A 22,019-nucleotide genomic window follows, 5' to 3' on the forward strand; every position below is an offset into this window, starting at 1 on the left:
GTGGCAGGGCCTAGCTGCTACAAAGAAGATGTGTGTTGGACAGTATTCCTGTGTATGGGCAAAAAACAAAAAACTCGAGGACTGTATTTGTGACTAATTGTATAACAGGTTATTTTCTGTAGAAAGTGTAAAACACTCCAACAAAGGATTTTAATGTAGATTTTTTTTTTTTGCACCCATGCTGTTGATTGCTAAACGTAATAGTCTGATCATGATGATGCTGAATAATGTATCTTTTAAAAAATAAATAAGTAACTTAAAATTAGACATATTCATTATTCCTACAAACTCATGAATATGCATTATTTTAAATACACATATACACATGTATGCATACTTACAGTGGAAACTATAAGACTCATGCTAAAAGGATGAGCAAGATCAGCATTGCATTGTTTCATAAGCTTTTATGATAAAGGAGGGGGTCGTATGTCTGATATTACTGTCTGAATATACATAATAATCTTATTACAAGGGTTTTTGCTAAATAGAGATTTTCTAGTTTGTTATTTCTAAAAGAAAAAAGCTTCTTTAGTTGGCTCAGCATTTCCTGAAGTGTCTTCCATGAAGTGTTCATCAGATAGATGTCCTGTGAAGGAGAGGATCTTGCTGCCAAATAAGGTTTGGGAAAGATACACAGTGTGTGTTAGTTAGTGCCTTAAAGACTGTGAGAAATCCCAAGTAAACTTCTAGCTCAGAATCTTCCCAATTCATCTTACCAGAGCACTTTTTTTTTTCAAGCAAGATTTATTTGTATAGATGCATTATATAGATCTGTTAATATAGATAAATTTATTAACGTAGTTAACAACAAGCATTTTTTGAGTTGACGGATTGGAAATTCTGGTTCTGACTTTTTTGGGCTTTGTATTCTTGGACTCGAAAATAGCACCTAAAAAGCAAAATCTTTGTATGTCACATAACTGAATAAATAAATTCTATAAAGAAGTCTCCCTATTTTTATTTCATACTACTTTCAGTGATAAAGCACTATCATCCCGTAGTGTCATCCACTTGTGAAAGAGACAAGAATTGGCTGACAGTGTTTGATTCTTTGGTTATTAAGTCTTGGCAGTAATAGCTAATTAAAATGTGACTGGTATTGTTATTGTATATATAGTCTTTTAAATAAATATATTCAAATACTTTAGTTATAGAAAATGATCATATGTTGGCAGGAACCCCAAACACTTTACCTGGTCATTGTATAATCTGCCCAACTAATTACTTCATAGCCATTAGGAACAAAGTAAACTAAAAGAATAGAGCACTCTGGATCACATATTCTATTTCGTAAAACCAGGTTTATGGATAATTTTTTAAATCTAAAAAAATTAACACTGAAAATATTAACAAATGGAAGGATGAAGTATGGTACCATTTTATGTTTAGCTGGGCTGAACCTGGGGAATCACAGACCATGCTTTTTAGAAAACTGTGTTAAAATTTTAGCCCAGGACGATCTCCTTCTCCCTCAATGCCCAGATCTCACCACCAGCCGGCCACTGAGTTCAGACAACTCTTTAAGTGTTCTGTGCATGAGCATTCTGCTCAGGAGGGAGTCAAGTGCCAACATACCCACCAGGTTGCCAGGGTATCCAGACCCTACTTACCCAGACAGTCACATGTGTGTTCATGGCCCTTAACACACAGTTATCCCATAAATTAGAAAAAGCCAACTAATCACTCTTGTGGAATCTAACAAATCCAATTAATAGCACCTCCTTCCTCAGATGGTGGAGAGAAAGAGGAAGAAAAAAAGTTGAAAAACTGATTTTCTCTGGGATGAGAAGAGCTAAAAGCTTTCCCCCTTGTAGTTTCATAATCTTTGTTTTGCTCTAATTTGAAATAGCTTTTATAGTAGTATAATGAATATACTAAAAAGGACACAAATCCTGAATATTTGATCCATGAATTTTTATGACGTGAACAACACACTTGTGAAACCTCCAATTAGATCAAGAAATAGAGTATTACCAGCATCCAAGAAGCCTCCAGGTACACTTCTAGACCTTGCCACCTCTGTGGGTAACAGTCCTGGCTTCTAATGTCATAGGGTAGTTTTACCTATTTTTTACTTTATAGATGTGGAATCGTACAGTTGGTGATTTCTACTACTGATGGTCATTTGAGTTGTTCCCACTATTTGGTCATTACCATCAGTGCTTCCATGAATATTCTAGTATGTGTCCTTTGGGGTGCATATGCCTTCATTAAGGTATATACTTGAGAGTAAGCTGCTAATTGTCCTAGGATGTGCATACACTCGGTGTCAGTAGGTGCTGCCAGTTTTCCAAGTGGCTACACTGCTTTTACATTCCCACCACCTTTGTATGGAAAGTTCATTTGCTCCATTTTCTTTGCGTGTAGAATTGTCCCGTATTTTTCATTTTCTAGTCATTGTGGTGGTGTGTATTTCATAGTGGTTTTAATTGTATTTCTCTGATGACTAATATGGTTGAGCCTCTTTTCATAACTTTACCGGTCCTTTGGGTCTCCTCTTTTGTAAAGAAACTGTTCCCATGTTTTGCCTATTGTGTCAGATAGTTGTCTGTCTTTACCAGGAATTCTTCACAGGTTTTGGATATAAGTCCTTTGCCAGGTATATGTATTGCAGATATATTATCCTACTCTGAGACATACCTTTTCACTCTCAGTAGTATCTTTTGATGAGCAGGAGTTTTTTTCTTTTTCTTTTTTTTTTAAGATTTTATTTATCCATTTGAGAGAGAGAGTGTGTGTGCAGGAGGGGAGTGGAGGGGCAGAGGGAGTGGGAGAAGCAGACTCCTGAGTGGGGAGCCCCCTCAGGCTCAGTCCCAGGACCCCTGGGATCATGACCTAAGCCTATGGCAGACACTTAAACAACTGAGCCACCCAGGGGCCCCATTTTTTTCTTTTTTCAATGTGGTTTACTTTATGATCTTTTCCCATTGTGATTGGTACTTTGCAAGCAAATCTTTGGGGCACCTTGGTGGCTCAGTCAGTTAAGTGTCCAACTCTTGATTTCATCTCAGGTCATGATCTCCAGTGTGGTGGGATCCAGCCCCACGTTGGGCTCCACACTCAGCATGGAGTCTCTTTGAGATTCTCTCTCTACTCCCTCCTCCACCTGTCTCTTGAGTGCTCACTGTCTCTCAAAATGATTTAAAAAATAAATTCTTTATAAAAAAAGCAAATGTTTGTTTCTCCCATATAATCTTTTAAAATGGCATTTGTATAGTGGGATTTTACCTATAATAGCATTAAGGCTTTTTTTAGACATACTTTCATGGCAGATTAGAGAGCAGAAGTAGGGCTTTGCAAATGAAGCTGTCAAGATGAGTAGACATATTTCTGTTGTGAAAAGATACTCTGTTTTATTTTAACAAAGTTATCAGTTTTTGCTTCTGATTAAATATACTTAACCCATTTTTAATTTCCAAGAACTGTAAACAACCTAGAAAAATTTTTCTGCATAGAAAGATATTCTTAGTTTTCTATAGAGCCATTCAGCTTTAAAACAGTACCAGTAGCCAAAAAATATACCTAATATTGTTCTAAATATGGCTGATCATATTTCTATCTAATAATTTTATTCTGTAATTTTTAGAACTTTTTGAAAATGAGCATGTACGTATTGGGCAAAAAGGTAAGTTTTTGATTATACTTATAAAACTATACTGAAAATGAAACCGTCTCAAGTAAATGTCTGCATTCTGTACCTCCAACTGAAATTCAATCTCTGAAGATCTAAAAATCTAAAAAAGAGTAATATTTAACTGCGTAGCTAATATAATGGTAATCTTTTTTTATGGGAATCTTTATAAAGAGGAAAAATGCATCATTTTGGCTTCATCAATAAATGTTAGATAAAGAAGTACACAGATGGTTCACTAAAAAGGAAATAATAAATGCAGACACATATTCTTCTAGAATGTTAGCTTATTCCATTCAGCAGTAGAATTTCATTTTAAAATCAAAGAGGCAGGCTTTCTCTTTGATGCACCCACACACTTCTCATTAGCGTTAATGGGAATATGCCCCTGCATCAGGAGAAACTATAACTTTCATACATCTTGATGACTGTTCACAACAGTGAGACTTAATAACCAAAGCGGCTCTTAGTGTTCTGGGGAATAATTTTCCCTGTCTTTTGAAGATTCTTTTCCTTGTTTTTATAAATCTTGTTTTGTCTTTGAAATATGAAATGTAGATAAGTCTTTGTGTCAGAGTCTACCTTCTATGGCAATTATATTGTCCTATATTAAACTCCCTAGTTCAATTTTTCAAAATCATATTTATTCAAGCTTCATCATTTTTCCTTCATGTTTGACATTTGCATTAAACACAATAGCAAGTTAAAGAATATGTCTCATCTCTTTTTACTTTACATGATCCCTTTATTTCTTTTGGTTATGTCATTTTCATTTAGTATAAGCTTCCTCCCCCCCTTTTAAGAAGAAGATAATAAGAAAACACTATGTTAGATAAATATCAGCAGTTGTCTGGTATGTCTTATTTTGCTTTTTTTTGTTTTGTTTTGTTTGTTTTGGGAGAGATTGTCTTTCCATACTTAATAGCTGGTATTTTCATTAAAGAAAATAAAAATGAAAATGAAAGCAAAAGGATAATATATTAATTTTGTGAACTTGGCTACTTACAAATAGTTTTTGACCTTCTTAAAAGTTATCAGATCTTTTATGTATTTATTTTTTACCTCTTTTTAAAAAGCTCTCTTTTCTGTTGATTTTGGTAGATAGCTAAGAAGTTATCTAATAGATTAGATATCTTACATCCTTCATAATTCTTAACCATAATACTTAAAATATCGTACTACTTCCAAATACTAGAACATACATCACTTAGAGAATATGCATTAGAGATTTGAGTTTTTTATAAATATGACTTTACTTGATCATGCAATCCAAAGATTGTTTTATATATATAATATATATAATATATATTATACACACACACACACATGCATATAATCACTAGTTTCAGATCTGTGGAGCTATAGTTAAAGCAAAGTGATTTCCAAGTACCTACATGAAAAACTTTTACCAGATTGGGTAGGAGGTGGAGGAATTTAGGGCTTGACGTGTATAGGGCTGTAAATAGGGCCACTTCAAAATTCAGAGAGTTGAAGGTTGTCAAGACGTGATGTGATGTTACATATAAAAAGGAAATGTTAGCTTCCGCAGAGATTCTTAAGGATTTCAGTGTTATTTCTGACATTATTGAATTTTCTAATGAGATTTTTCTATACTTTGACAGTCCTAGCAGAACAAGATAGTGCTGCTGCTCAGCAATATATCAGACAAGGAAGCCCTACAGCACTGAGAGCAGAATTATGGGCTCTCATTTTGAATATTTCCAGTCAACCTGAGGTAAGAAGAAAAAAGGGTGGGCCAAATTTGAGCTATTAATATTTTATTCTGCAATGACCAGTTATTCATAATAGAAATACTTTTCTCTTTTTTCCTCTACTTTGCTTTCTTAGTCTAACATATTTACCCCCTCTTTTATTTTCAAAATCACTGTAGTTTTGAGTTTTAAGACAAGATTAATAGAATTTAGTCACTGTGCTTCATGTAGAAATTTTGTTATTGATTATTAGTTGGATACTTTAAACTTATGGGTGCAAAAACCAGTAAATAAAATGATAAAAAATGTAGTCTGCCAGTGGAGATCAGTGAAGACATATGGTAGAACTGTGTTGTTAGAACAGGAAAAAATAAAGAATGACCACCCAGCATATGTAAATGAGCCCTTTTTCCTTACAGTTACTTTTGTAATGTGCTATTTTTATGGTTCTAAAAACTGACAGATTATGTGGGAATAATATTTTTCTAAGTATAGGAACATTTTATTTTAGGAAATAAAATGAATACAAAGAGAAATCACCAATAGGTAATAGATTCAATAAGGAAAAATTCTGACGTTGATTCTTTTGAAAAAAAATTTTTTTTTGCTTTAAGCCCGTTGATCATATAATCCATCCATTTGAAGATTTTAATAAATAGCGAATTAATACTTCCCTACTTAGTTAAAAGCATGTGTTTTGGAATCATATGGATCTGGTTTCAACTCCTACCTCACTCAACTTATTTGAAATGTGCCATTGAGTGAGGTAAATTTCTTGAAACTTCAATTTATCCATACTTAAATATAGGTAATAATATTTATATCATAGAGTGGTTGTGATTAAATGAAATGTTGTGTTATGTTAGTCTTCCAACATAGTGCCTGACACAAAGGGTCACCATTAATGGTAGTAATAAAACAATGCTTACATATTGCAATATTATTTTGATACAAATTAGTTATAATTTATAATGCAGTTTTTAAGAGAATTAAATATTATTAATATTATTATAAAAACTATCTCTAACCTTTGCAAATTATGTATTCATGTGCTTGTGTGTGTATGTTTGTGTTTTAAGTCTCTCTCTGTGAAACAGCACTGTCAAAAATTACTTACTTTTTGAAAGAATAAATATGATTTATTTCAGAGAAGTTTTAGACCAAATGATCTTGCTGGTCTTTTGTGGTGACACTAAAAGTAACTGTTTATAGAATAGATGCTGAGGGTATATTGGGCATTTTTTGTGAGTTTATCAACTCTTGGACAACAGATGGTAACTCTTATTCTGATCTAACTGTACAGATGACTTACCAATTTCACTAATCAGGATCTAGATTAACAAAATCTGTCTTTCCAGAGACAGATTTGTGAAACAAATTTAGAATTTTTCTGGAAGTATCACCCTAGAATAAAATTAGTAATCCCAGGTAATAATTATTTAGTATGATGTTTAAAGGCAGTCTTTACACTTGAATTTTGGAGCTAATGGTTATCTTGATTTTTAAATGCAAAATGGCGGGATCCCTGGGTGACTCAGCAGTTTTAACTCCTGCGTTTGGCCCAGGGCCTGATCCTGGAGACCCGGGTTCGAGTCCTACATCAGGCTTCCTGCATGGAGCCTGATTCTGCCTCTGCCTCTGTCTCTGCCTCTCTCTCTCTCATGAATAAATAAATAAAATCTTTTTAAAAATCAATAAATAAAAAAAATAAATGCAAAATGGCAAGTTTCTAAATAGAGATAAATATTTTCAGAAAAGCAGTTTTGATTTTATTGAATAAAACACTTTCCATCACTTACATTTATTTTCAGCTATAAAAGTATTACCTCAACAAACTGGATCAAGCAATTCCAAAATAATTGTTTTAAGTAGCACATTAGAGGGAGAAGAGGGGTGGGAAGAGAAGAAGTATTTGCTTATCAAGAATGCTTTATCAGAACTCTTTGTTCAATTACTTTTCAATCACTTAAAATAAGCTACACATACAAAAGCATCATAATTAAGGAGTTTTCTCATTAAGAAAATATGTGATGAGTTTAAAATGATTGCTTTTATGTATTTTCTTTTATGCAAATCTCTAAGTGTGTATCAAAATATTCTTTATTTAGTATTTAAAATTTTGCTTAATTTCAGTTTGCTAATTAAAGAATACAGAAAATTTTTCTATACTTGGCTGTAGGTACTCACTTACTGATAAAATAGCCAGGGCTAGTACTAATATTTAACATTTTCTTTAGTGAGTTCAAAGGTTCTCCACAACCTTACCCCGGTCAACGACAACTCCTGACCTTCACTCTCCTCCATACTTCTTTTCAGAATCTTAGCAAAGAGAAGTCTCGCCTTCTCCTACCCAGAAAAAAACAGAATCATCCTGAGAAACTCATTTGGATTCCTTCAACCACACCTGTTCTTGCCTCCTCTACTTTTATAGCTAAACCTTTTGAAAGAAGAGTCTATGCTGGCGGCATCTGCTTCCTTAAAATCATTAATTACTCTGTCTACTGTAGTCCTGGCATATACCCCCCTACATGATTATAACTGCCCTAGCTAAAGTCACCAAGAAACAGTGGACACAGTTTAGTCTTTATGTCTGCTACATTTGATACTTTTGCCTCCTCTGCCCTTGGGATATTCTTGGGTCTTTAATTTAGTTCACACTGTTTTCTTAGTTATTCATCCTCTTTTTTCTTGGTGAGTGTGTGTGTGTGTGTGTGTGTGTGTGTGTCCATTTGAGTTCCTTTTTTGGACCCTAAGGGCTTGTCTTTCTGAGAATTGCACTTTGATCCTCTTTTCATTCTGTACATGTTCCCTGGACTGTCTCATCCACAAGTTACTTACCCCCTAATGGCTTTGACTCTGTTCAACCAAACTGTCTCTTAAGCTTAAAACTTTTATTTCCAGTTACAGAACTCCAATGTCTGTTCTGAAAGAATGCCAGACTCTTAACGTCTAATAGAAAAGGCATAATCTTTACCTTGTTGTGTTGGTGGTCCTCCAAGAGATGCTCTATTGTCTGTCTTTGCACCACTGATTCCTCTTCCTGAAAAAAGCCTTTTCATACTTATGTCTGCTTAGAGACTCCTATTCATCTTTCAGACACAGCTTTATGCCATCACATTTTCTGAGAAGTCTAACATTCTCTCCCCTACTTTCCATCACCATTATAGTTAGATATTTCCTTCTCTTTTTTTCCGTCATAACAAGGGCGGGAGCAGAGGCCCAAAAACAGAGAAATGTACCGTACTTCTTACTGTTTTGGCTGCCACCCTTTCCAGGTTGAGTGCCTGAGGACAGAGCTTTTTTTCCTCTTCACCATCTGTAAATGTCAGTATCTTGTACAGTGTCTAGATGCTTAATAAGCCATAAAATGTTAGGAATGTTCTTTGAGGTCTTTCATTTCCTGAGAATACATTTCTTTTTTTTCTTCAGTTAAAGAGGTAGTGTAAGTTTGCATAAAATACCAAACAAATATATGTACTAAACTTTAAATAGTCTCTGATACTAAAAATTTGGGCTATTTTCTTTTTCAGAGATTGCTTTTTATAATTTATTGCTCTTAAATATCTATATTACTAGAGCTAATATAAAATACTCTAAAAATATCCTGTTGTGTTATTGGTAATCATAACATTTTATAAATGCTTATGTATTTTATAGAATAAAATTAAGCTATTAATATAAAAATTATCCCTTACCACTGTAACATTGTTAAATTTTAACTCTTCTATCCACTTTTTCTTTCATTTTATATGGATAAATTACACTAAAAATTATTGAAACCAAACACCATAGACTGGAATTAGGAGGACTAGTTCAATCACTAGCCAGTTCTGTAATTTTGGCTAAGGCAGTTAACTTTACCAGATCTCATATTTTTAATGTGCAAATAAAGCACACATAGTAGATATTTCTAAGGTCCATCCAGGTCTCAAATTCTCTGATACGTCTTTTTTTTCTCTCAAAAGTAGATTTTTGTCAGCACTGTTACATGTTAGGAATTATAAATGTTGAGTTATTTATGGCATTTTTTAAAAAAGACTTTATTTATTTATGAGAGACAGACAGAGACATAGGCAGAGGGAGAAGCAGGCTTCATGCAGGGAGCCTGATGTGGGACTCGATCCCAGAGTCCTGGGATTATGCCTTGAGCCAAAGGCAGACGCTTGAGCCACCCAAGCGTCCCTATTTATGGCATTTTGAAGATCTATTTCTTTATGGAAGCATACAGCACTAAAATTAGAATTCTAATGACTTGCTTTTATAAAATATTTATTAGCTTTCTAGCATTGGTCATGAAGGATGTTTATTATTAATTTATAATAAAAAGCATTACAAATGCAATTACTAATTACTATTTAGAATAGCAATTAAAATGAAATTCTCTGGGAATTTATGAATTATACCAATAATGTAGATATGAGTGTGTTTGCAGTATATATTACCTAAAGAAATATTTTCTTTGATTTTACCTCACTTGTTTGTTAATAGAAATGTAAACCCACAATTTTTAAAATAGCAAATTAAATAAATAATAGCAAATTGAAATCACCCAGGGTACCTCAACTGGTGGCCCAGTTGTTTAAGCATCCGACTCTTGGTTTCAGCTCAGGTCATGATCTCAGGGTTGTGAAAGCAAGCCCTGTGTGGGGCTCTGCACTCAGCAGGGAGTCGGCTTGACACTCTCTCCCTCTCCATCTGCCCCTCCCCCTTTCATGCACATGTGCATGCTCCCTCTCTAAATAAATCTTTAAAAAATACAAAATAAGTTAAAATCACTCAAAATTATTAAGACTTACCTTTTTAGAGCAATTTTAGGTTCATAGCAAAATGCTAGGAGGGTACAAAGATCTCATATACCTGCTGTGTCCCACACATGCATCGTCTCCCCAGTTGTCAACACCCCCCACCAGAGTAGCACATTTGCTACAGATTGGTGAACTTATATTGACATATCATAATCACCCAAAGTCCAGTGTCCACCTTAGGGTTCATCTTGGTGTTGTACATCCCAAGGGTTTGGACAAATGTATAATGGCAGGTATCTATCCTCACAGTATCATATAGAATATTTTTACTGCCTTCAAAATCCTCTCTATACCACCTATTCATCTATTCCCCTCCAACACGCTAGCAATTACTAATCTTTTTACTGTCTACATGATTATGCCTTTTCCAGAATGCCATATAGTTGGAATCATGAATTATGCACCCTATTCAGATTGGCTTCTTTCACATAGTAAAATGCATTTAAGGCTCCTCTATATCTTTTCATGACTTGATGGTTCATTTCTTTTTAGTGCTGAATAATATTATATTGTCTGGGTATACCACCATTTATCCATTAACCTAGTGAAGGACATCTTGGTTGCTTTCAACTTTTGGCTACTATGAGTAGTGATAGTAGTTACTATCTGTAGTTAGATAGTAGTAGTTAGGTAGATAGTAGTTACTATCTGTAAACATGAGTGCAAGTTTTTATGTGGACATAAAATTTCAACTCCTTTGAGTAAATGCCAAGGAGCAAGATTCCTGGATTGTATAATAATAGAATGTTTAGTTTAGTTTTTTTTTAAGATTTTATTTATTTATTCATAGAGACACACACACAGAGAGAGAGAGAGAGAGAGAGAGGCAGAGACACAGGCAGAGGGAGAAGCAGGCTCCATGCAGGGAACCCGACATGGGACTCGATCCCGGGTCCCCAGGATCACACCCCGGGCCACAGGCGGCGCCAAACCGCCGCGCCACTGGGGCTGCCCTTAGAATGTTTAGTTTTATAAGAAACCACCAAATTGTCTTCCAAAGGGGCTGTATCATTCTGCACTGAGACCAGCCAGGAACATGAGTTCTACCACCTTTTGGTATTCTCAGTGTTCTAGATTTGGGCCATTCTAATAGGTGTGTAGTGGTATTTCATTGTTCTAATTTGCATTTCCCTGATGACATATGATTTGGAGTATCTTTTCATATGCTTGTTTGCCATCTGTATATCTTCTTTGTTGAGGTGTCTCTTTCTTAGCCTGGCTAGAGGTTCATCAGTTTTACTGATCTTTTCAAAGAACCAACTTTGTTTATTTTAGAGAGAGAGGGCTGGATGTGCACACATGTGAGTGGGGGGAAAGGGAAAGGGAGAGAGAATCTCAAGCAGACTCCCTGCTGAGTACACTTGATCCCACAACTGTGAGATCATAACCTGAGCTGAAAGCAAGAGTCAGACAGTTAACCAACTGAGCCACCCAGGGCCCCAGAACCAGCTTTGGCTTTGATGATTTATCTGTATTGATTTTTCTGTTTTCAGTTTCATTTATTTCTGCTCTAAATATTATGAATACCTTTTTCTATTTACTTTGGATTTAATTTGCTTTTCTTTTTCTAGTTTCCTAAGGTGGAAACTTAGATTATTGATGTTAGATTTTTCTTATTATCTAATATATTCATTCAGTGCTATAAATTTATCTTTAAGCACTACTTTCAGTGCATCCCACAGATTTCCATGAGTTGCGTTTTCATTTTCATTTAGTTCAAAATATTTTAAATTTATCTTGAGAGTTCTTATTTGACCCACAAGTATATTGTTTAATCTTCAAATATTTGGTCATTTTCCAGCGGTCTTTCTGTTTTTGATTTCTAGTTTAATTCCATTTTTTTAAAAGAATTTATTTATTTATTCATGAGAGACACAGAGAGAGAGGCAAAGACACAGGCAGAGGGAGAAGCAGGCTCCATACAGAGAGCCCGCCGCAGAACTCAATCCAGGGACTCCAGGATCACATCCTGGGCTGAATGCAGGCGCTCAACCACTGAGCCACCCAGGTGTCCCTAGTTTAATTCCATTTTGATCTGAAAGCAGACATTGTGTGATTTTCATTCTTTTAAATTTGTTAAGGATGTTTTATGACCCAGAATTTCATTCATCTTGGTGAATGTTCATCATGAGCTTGAGAAGCATGTGTATTCTGCTGTTTGTTGAATGAAGTAATGTATAGATGCCCATTATATCCAGTTAATTGATGGTGGTGTTGTGTTCAACTTTATCCTTACTGATTTTCAACCTGCTGAATCTGTCCGTTTCTGATAGAGAAGCAAAAGTTTTATTTTCATCGGAAATATATGGTTTATTTAATAAATGATAGTGATAATTAACCATTTTCCTGAAAGAAAACAGACTGTTTATGACATATAAAAGTAAATTTCAGATACATTATATTTAAATAAAAAATAGCAATTTTAGAAAAAAAATATTTCTATAAACATGTGGTGGGATAGGCTTGCCTAAGGCAAGCAAGTTAAACCCAAGACATAAGGAAGTTTTAAAAAAATTTGTCCTTGTATACCATCAGTAAGAAACACCACCTTTGGGCAGACCCGGTGGCGCAGCGGTTTAGCGCCACCTGCAGCCCGGGGTGTGATCCTGGAGACCCGGGATCAAGTCCCACATCGGGCTTCCTGCATGGAGCCTGCTTCTCCCTCTGCCTGTGTCTCTGCCTCTCTCTCGCTGTCTCTGAATGAATAAATAAATAAATCTTTTTTTAAAAAAAAAGAATCAACACTTTGTTTTGAAGAAAAAGTATTTGTAATACAAATGACAAAGGGTTAATCCACATTATGAATAGCCCAAAAAATTAGTAAAATAAATATAATCTAATAGGAAAGTAGGTGTTATGAAAGGCAAATCATTAAAGTAGAAATCAAATGCCTAGTAAACATAGGAGAGGATGTTCAACTTTATTGTTATTTGGGAAAGTGCAAATTAACACAGACTCCAGTTTTCATCTGTGAGAATTAAAAGAGGTAAGGATATAGGTAAACTGTGTTCTCATATGTTGCTGGTGGGAATTTGAAATGGTGATTTTTGGAAAATGGTCAGGCAAACTGTAGCTAAAGATAGATTTAACCTTTGCCAGTGTATCCCACAGATACAAAAGCACATGTGAATAAAGATATTTATTACAGTGTTACTTGTAGTGACAGGCAAATTCTGTATCCATATATAGCAGAGTTATTAAATAGTGATCTATGCCACAGCTTTAAAAATATTAATGTGTATGTAGCTATTAAGAAGAAAGATAGGGCAGCCCCAGTGGCGCAGCGGTTTAGCGCTGCCTGCAGCCCGGGGTGTGATCCTGGAGACCTGGGATCAAGTCCCGTGTCAGGCCCCCTGTGTGGAGCCTGCTTCTCTCTCTGCCTGTATCTCTGTCTCTGTCTCTCTCTTTCTCTATGAATACGTAAATATAAAAAAATCTTAAAAAAAAAAGAAGAAAGATAGATGTATACCTGTTACATAGAAGGCTGACCCTGTTATATGGCTAAGTTAGAGAAGCTGAATATGAGTATGGTATGATTTCAGTTTGTGTTAAAAAAAAAATGATGACCCAAATCCCCACATACAAGTATGTATTTATACAGCATAGAGAAAGCTATGGAAGAAAACAGATTACAAATTCTAACAAATACAATACAAATAACATTAGTTTCTTTGGGAAGGTAGAATGGAAAAAGGAAGGATTATTTTTTCTTTATAGCTTTATATTGTTAACAGTCACATATCAGTTTGTGATTTTAAATTTATTTTATTTTTAAAAAGAGGCGTTACTCTAAACTTACTAGCTTTTCCATTCTAATGTTTCCTAGAAAACACTGGAGTATAGTACTAGGCTCTTTATCAGTTGTCAAGGATTGGTATTTTAATTAGATACTGTTCCTGTTTTTAAGAATGTTCTTTTACTCTAGGAGAGAAATTAATTCAATAGATACAGTGGGAGTTCAATGAAATAACAAAATAATCTTGCCTCAGTTGAGAAATCAAAACATCATAAATAAGAGCGAAGTAAGGCATTTTATTAAAATAAAATGACTAAAAATAGCCAGTAAATCCCCAGATTATCTTCAGGCAAAGGGCACTTTTGACCCAAATCAGAGAACTGTGTATTAAGCATCTTTCAAGATTAAGAAATCATATTTCAGGAAACATAGAGTCAGACACCATCCTGCCAAGGCAGCTGCACACAGCAGATCTTCTTTGTCCCATATGATCCTGTCCCGTAGCTCTTACTTGTCTGAAGGAATGTCTTCAGCAAGAATCATACAGAGTGGCGTGTACTAGTGGAGCCAAGCAGTGTTTGGATATGGGCAGAAACCAGGGCTAAAAGTGCCTGAGAAAGGACTGGAGGGATTTGTAGGAACAAAAGGCCAGCTAAAGCAATGAGATGATACTTCCATCTATCTTTAAGACAGCTGTAATCTGCTTGATCCTTACCTTTGTTCTTTTTTTTTTTTTGAATGCCCTGACCAACAATTAACCTGATGCTTAACTGGATTATAGTCTCAAATCCCTCCTCCCATTTTCCCTCCCTCCTTCCCTGATTTTCCTTTTCTCCCTTTTTCTCTGCTTTCCATCTTCTATCTCTTTTTCTATGTCTGATTCTTTATTAAATTAAGCATTAGCCTGATCTTTTCACTGTGTACCACTAATCAGATTTTATGGTGTATTAGACCATATTCTGATATTTTAAAACCTGACTTCTTTTGTATGCTGTGATTATTTTTACTAGCAGGGATGATTTAGTATGTTTGACCTTTTTATTTTGTAATAATTTAGATATTAGCAAAGCAGTATCGAGTAGTCCTTCTGGGTTTTTGCATAGGTTCTGGGGCCAGGTTTCCTGGGATCAAATCCTACTACCTTTGTGGTCTTGGTGGACAGCTTTTTTCCTCAAGATCTGTTTCTCAAATATAAGTGGGAATAATAATCATTGAACTATTTTATTTTGTTGGTATGGGATTAAATGAGTTAACCCATGTATGTTGGGTAAAATAGTTTCTGGCACCTAATAATTAATAAATATTGTATTTGCTATCAAAGTCAAATTATAGTTAGTCAATTTAGCAGACAATTGATTGAATACCCACCAAGTGCTCAGATCTTATGCCAAGTGATGGGATTAGGTATATTTATTGAGTATCTACTATTGGCGAGGCATGGAGGATGTAATAGTGAATAAAATGAAGTCTTCATAGTGTTTATAATACTATTAATGATGATTATATATTAAAATTTGAGGCTGACTTTATTAATGTGATTGACCTTAAATTTTGTTTGTTTTATTTTTAATCTAGGATATCTTGTATTATGAGCAGCTTAAGACAAATGTGATACAACATGACCTTTTGGTGGACAGTCTAATCTATAAAGTAAGTAAAGGTGTACATAGTTTTTTCATTTCAGTAATATCATTAAACAACTATCGAGAGTCTTTTAACATGGGCCTGTACTTTGTATAACACATATTAACCTTGAAAAATAATTGTAAGTGATCACTGATTGTACTTGTAAAGTTAAGGTTCATCTTCAAGATTTGTAGTCTTCAGTCAATACTGTCCTCCTTCCCTTTGAAGCTGTCCTCATGATCCTTTCCTGGTACTCCCGTTTTTTTGATTAAAAGAATATAAACATTTTGTGTTCCTATAAATTCAAGTTTTCCACACAAACGGAATAAAAATGCAACTAAGGAAAACCAGACTATATTTTTCACAGCCAAAATCAGACTAATATTTTTATCTTATTTGTATCATGATTCCTTAGGGCCTATTTCATTTTCTTGTATTGAATTCATTTTTTATCTTTTATAGTTTCTAGACATATGGTTAAGTACATCTCAAGTTTTATGATAGGGATACATTGAAATTTTGTCTCCAGGCATCTGATACTGAGTTGAGAGTTGACATGTAAATGGTATAAGCATGAGAGAGGATACGACCAATTCTGGATTAATAATTGGGCTATTTAAAATACTTGGATTTTAAATTAAGGACTTGTAAGATAGAGAAGGCATATTATTTCAGGTCTCAGAAATGGGAGAGAGAAAATTACACATTGGGGACCTAAAGATTTTTATGGGTAAAGCATGACCAAGGTTAATAAGAACTACTACTAGCATTTAATGACTGTCTACTGTGCTGTATAGTGTTCCAAACTCTTTACATAAATTGTCCTTGATCCTGAAAGCTCCCTGAAGAGTAGCAGATACCAGCATTTAGGTATCATTTATAGATAAATGATCTTTTTCTTAGGAAAAAGCCTTACATTCTATAAAATCATACATTAAAGATACTAGAGCTGATAGGGAAAATAGGGTTCGGATACTTTTTGTAACTTTTTAAACAGAGTATTAACAAAAACAATTATTGATAGTTTGGAAGATGAATGGGACAGCTTCAGCGGGCTGCTCCTGCAGGAGCTATTAAAAATGTACAAATATAATAAAATAGAATGATAAAAGACTGCAGATTGAAGTGGTGTACTGGGCCACCAAGAGAAAGTACAGGAACTAAGAGATGTGCTGGGGCCAAGGTGTGCCTGCCTGGAGAGTGATCGCCTCCTACAGTCATTCTTTTTTAAAGATTTTTATTTATTTATTCATGAGTGACACACAGAGAGAGAGAGGCCTCTAGAGACACAGGCGGAGGAAGAAGCAGGCTCTATGCAGGGAGCCTGATGTGGGACTCCATCCCGGGACCCCAGGATCACGCCCTGGGCTGAAGGCAGGCACTAAACCGCTGAGCCACCTGGGCTGCCCTTATTTTTTATTTTTTATTTTTTAAGATTTTATTTATTTACCCCCTACCGTAGGGAGCCTGATGCAAGACTTGATTCTAGGACCCTGGGATCACACCCTGAGCCAAAGGCAGACACTCAACCACTGAGCTACCCAGGCGCCCTAGAATCATTCATTTTTTAATTTTCTTGAAATACAGTTATAAGGGCTGATGCCTGTGCAGCAGGTGAGATGAAGGCATTTTTCCTTTCTTGCTGAAGGTTGTAATTCTACCTATAATTTCAGCACACTGATTAAAAGTTGCATGTGAACCCACACAATTTCCATGTTATAATAGATAACCTTCCCTACCATTCCCTTACCCATCAGCCACATACTGACATGTGTTATAGCAAAATAGGAAGTACTATTACTTTACCATTTTACAGAGGAGGAAACTGAAGTAAAGAGAAATTAGTTAAATTCCCATATTAAATAGCAAAGTCACGATTAGAATGTAGGTAATCTGACTTCACAACCATACTTTTTATAAAAATCACTGTTCTCTACAAGAAGCAAAGTCTTGACCCTCTCAGAAATTTTACATATATTTGGATCACAGGAACTATTGTTAACTTTAAGGTCAAATAGTCATGCCCAAAGGATTATTTTAGCACCAGCAAAAGGGATGTTTTGGGCTTTAAGACTTTTCAACCTCTTTTTCTATTCAAATCAAAGAAGACTCACAAGAGAAGTAATTCAGAAAGTCGGGAGGGCTAGCATGAGAATTCTCTTTGCTGCCAAAATGAATTTCAGTTTGAATCAGTAAAGAAAGAGATAAACAGTTTGTATCTGAAAAATTGAATGTAAGTTTTAATAGAATCAATCCTGACTGTCCACAGCATGAGTATTTTTAGGAAGCTATCTATCTCTGGTTGTTCCCAACTTGTGTATTGAGCATCGCTGATCTTTTTGGAGCAACTCCAAACATTATTAAAGTCAGCTTTTGAGGGAATGGGCATTTTAAAAAATTATTTGAAGTTTCATTATAGCTCCCTGTGGTGACTAATTTTTAACTGAAAATAAAGTAGAATTATGTTAGTGCTTAAAGGAATGGATGGAACAAGCCAATACTAAATTTAGAACATCACCAAACCCTAAGCTAAATTATTAAATGTTCTCTCTGGATTGTATTCCCCAACCCCCCAAGGTTGCCCTGTATCCACACTTTACAGTTTTATACCACTTACTATGACCTGACAGTTTATGCCATTGGTTCTCAGCTTTTTCTTCATTACCTCCCTGAAGAGAAAAATCAGTTTTTCTCTAATATAAAAAAACCCTAAACACCAAAAATAAGATTTGGAAGTCTATAAACCATTGTAATATGTAAAATTTTGTGGCCTCCAAGAACTAATTCTCACCCTCTTAGAGGTAGGTAGTATCATCCCTATTGAGAATGCATGTTCTCTACCTCTATCCATATTATCTTCTGATTAGAAGACTGACCCCTTTCTTTTCTCTTAATTTTAGTGTCTTTAAGTTTTTCTAGACTTTGCACATATTCGCTACTCCAGAATCATCCATGATTCATGTTATCCTTCCTTGACTGCCACTTAGCTCCACAGCCTGGTTGGGAAATTTTTAGATTGAGCAATATTATCTTGGATTTCTTCAGTATTTCTGATTGTTTTTGTATTTCTGCTATGTATGTATCCTTGCCGGTAAGATTATAGAATTCTTGAAGATAAACAATTGTTTGTTGGGTAATATGCAATGACCAATGACTTATAAGTGAATAATCACAAAGGTATGGAAGATGTTTGGTATTGCAGGGAAGTAGCAAGAATGTGGACTTGAACAGTAGAGGGTGATTTGAAACAGTAATTTGGGCTGGCTTATTATGGTTTCTTCTGGATATTATGATTGCATCTGCTTATCCAACTGTAAAACACTTAAATATTAGATTAAAAGAAGATAAAAATTGAAATAAATAATAAGGAATTACTAATGGAACCTAAAAAGTTGTGAACAATTTGAGGTCCAAAATGTGTCACATATATTAGTCAAATAAATTTATAGCAGTGATGAAATCTAATTGAGGCATTTATAATCATCTATAAGTAAAATTATTGTATTAGTTCTCAACAATGCATTTATGTCCTAGTACTATAGACATATTTCTTTAGGTTCTTTTCAATACTCTCTATCTTTAATTATAGGATGTGAAGTTGACAGCAAGCAATGATGATTATTATTTTGTATTTGAAGATTATTTATATCAGGTAAGTTGAAAAATCAAAATATATAATGTGCTTGTTTTAAGTGCTCTAACTCAGCATACTTTAGGAAATAACTCTGTTTTTAACTGAATCCTCCTGAAATCTAAGCCATGTTTGCTTTTTTATCAAATATTCTAAGTTTAGAATAAGGTTAACTTTTTTTCTTATGTGGAATTGGGTGGGAGAACAAGAGTTCTCAAATGACTGTTTGGACTGTTTCTTTTGGTAATATTTGCTATGACCAGGAGAAGTATAGGCACAGATTCTTAAAGTGTGTGTGAAACTCATACTTAAGCCATCCCAAGATGTTTAGAAAAAACATTTTGCATGACCCTTTTCTATTAAAAGTATTGAATAAATAATTAAATGTTTTGAAATCAGTTTGAGGCGTCTTGATTATTATTTTGATCATTTCATATGCTGATGTAGATATTTAGGTCCCTACTTAAGTCTCTTTTATATCTACTAAAATTAAAACAGCTTATCATGAATAGAAAATATGTAATTTATATTGAACTCCCTAGATGATATTCTTTTTAAATCTTAAAAGATCGGGATGCCTGGGAGGTTCAGTGGTTGAGCGTCTGCCGTCGGCTCAGGCCATGATCCCGGGGTCCTGGGATCACGTCCCACATCAGGCTTCCTGCATGGAGCCTGCTTCTCCCTCTGCCTGTGTCTCTGCCTCTCTCTGTGTTTGTCTCTCATGAATGAATAAATAAATAAAATCTTTAAGAAAAAATGAAAAAAATCTTAAAATATCACATATATTTATTAATAATTTGATTTTGAGTGTCAATATAAATGTCATGGTGAAAATATCTAGTTTCCGCTTAGTAATTTCAGCTTGATTAATATAAATCAGTCCCAGCTGTTTGGATTAGCAGATTTCTGTTGGTAATAGAGGTGGTAGTATGTATCTGTTTTTAAAGAAAAAGATAGACTTAAAAAAGATTCTCTCAAGGTTTAATATGTCATTTATTCGAAGAACTGAAACCCGAAGACTTTATTTATAAATTAAATTTTGAAATAACCCTAGAAATAAATTTAAGAAGATTTTAATAATTTCACATATATGATTAGTTTTTTATTTTAAAAAAACAATAAAGATTTAAAATTCCATTTTTAATGTAAAGTCAGTTATTAATTAAAATTTAGAAACTACAAAAATCTGAAAGTTTATTTACATATGTCACCAGTATATACTCCAGTGTTTAGGTGTTAGAATCAGTAAAATTTTTAATATACAGGTAAAGTTAATATTTCATTTAGATATTAATGTTATTTTACTGATGACTTCTAAACTTAAGAAAGTTGAATAGATATTATCACTTTTGGAATGGTAGCATGGAACTATCACCAGCAGAAAAATCCATAACTGGTGAAAATTATTTTTAAAACAACACCATTTAGAGTATCTGAAAATGGTCCTAAGGTATACATCAAGTCAGAAAAAGACACTATTTACAAGTAGCTACTAAATCCCAGTAAGAACAGTCTGTGGCACTTGAGCCATGTCTCCCTCCCATCAGCCCTCGATCAATTAAGACAGAAGCTTCAGTTCATTTGAGTGTGACCAAGAAGATGGGGTTCCCTTTCTCTCTAGCTTCCAGTCAAGGGCTATAGTAGCTCTACAGAAGGTGTAGGTAGACAGTATTTCTCATATCCTTTAGCTCTTTGTTGCAGATGCTAAATTCCAGAATATTGCTGCCAGGAAGTCAGAAGCTCCCTTCTTTACCTAACCTCGTTACATGCACAGGCCAGGGCCCAAACGCTCTACTGCTCTCAATAGGCTGAGAATACTAGGGCCCCATTGCACTCACCCCAGTTTGCTCACTGGGAGAGGCAAGCCAAGAACACCAGAGATTACTGTCCCCAAGCAGTGCCCTTCTCACAAATCAGTAGTGGGCCACTGTCCCTACACCTAGCTCCAGAGCAGTGACTCAGAGATTTTGCCCAGTGACATCAGAGACTCGTGAAGCTGTCCACAAAGAACTGACTTTAAATGGAGTGTGGGAAAGTTCAAGCCTAATGGGCTTCTCTAAAGCAATGGAGATTTTAGGGATCCCGGGGTGGCTCAGTGGTTTAGTGCCTGCCTTCAGCCCAGGGCGTGATCCTGGAGTCCTGGGATCGAGTCCCACGTCGGGCTCCCTGCATGGAGCCTGTTTCTCCCTCTGCCTGTGTCTCTGTCTCTCTTTCTCTCTGTGTCTCTCATGAATAAATAAATAAAATCTTTTTAAAAAATGGAGATTTTAATGATAGACAATTAAGAGGAGACCATTAGCTTCATAAGAGTAACAAGCTAAGCCACAAACTACTAGTTTACAGAGAGACCAGAGAAAGAAACAACTGGGAAGAGTCTTTTGCAGGGCAGTAACAAATTTCAAAGACTGGCCTCAAAAATAACTTCTGTAAAAGATTCAGAATTTAATTGGATCAAACTGTGGTACAACTAATGCCTGAGAAGGTTGTTGAAAATAGTAGAGCAATCCCCTGGTGGTTAGTGGAGCCTAACATCTGGTTGTGATATTGGGGCAGAAAGCTTAGCAGAGAGGTCAGAGACAGAGACAGAGAGAGCCCTGATAAAACTTGTGCTATGGAGGAGTGACTGTATACACAAGGCTGCACCCTCTGAGAGGTTTCACACTGTGAGACAAATGAACTTTGATAAAATATTCCACCCAAGTTAGTAAACAAATAAACAAGCAAACTCATGTTTGATGTAGTCTCATTTATTTCTGCTTTTGTCCCTTGTGCTTTGGGCATCATATCCAGGAAAACACTGCCAAGACCAATGTCAAGGAGATTTTCTCTATGCTTCCTTCTAGGCGTTTTGTGATTCAGGTCTTAAATTTAAATC

At 35.1% G+C, this 22,019-nt stretch overlaps 1 protein-coding gene across 4 annotated transcripts in view; it reads left to right on the plus strand.

The window, feature by feature from the left end:
- The window catches only part of TBC1D19 (TBC1 domain family member 19), a 144,440-nt gene that overhangs the window by 66,775 nt on the left and 55,646 nt on the right, over nt 1–22,019 (plus strand). For all 4 annotated transcript variants that reach the window (XM_055326526.1, XM_055326527.1, XM_055326528.1 and 1 more), the window contains 4 exons: nt 3,590–3,628; nt 5,257–5,369; nt 15,463–15,537; nt 19,103–19,165. In XM_055326526.1, coding sequence (XP_055182501.1) covers nt 3,590–3,628; nt 5,257–5,369; nt 15,463–15,537; nt 19,103–19,165 — 290 coding nt within the window. The remainder of the gene's footprint in view (nt 1–3,589; nt 3,629–5,256; nt 5,370–15,462; nt 15,538–19,102; nt 19,166–22,019) is intronic.

The sequence above is a fragment of the Nyctereutes procyonoides genome, unplaced genomic scaffold, assembly GCF_905146905.1.
Source record: "Nyctereutes procyonoides isolate TBG_1078 unplaced genomic scaffold, NYPRO_anot_genome, whole genome shotgun sequence".
NCBI classification, from domain to species: domain Eukaryota; kingdom Metazoa; phylum Chordata; class Mammalia; order Carnivora; family Canidae; genus Nyctereutes; species Nyctereutes procyonoides.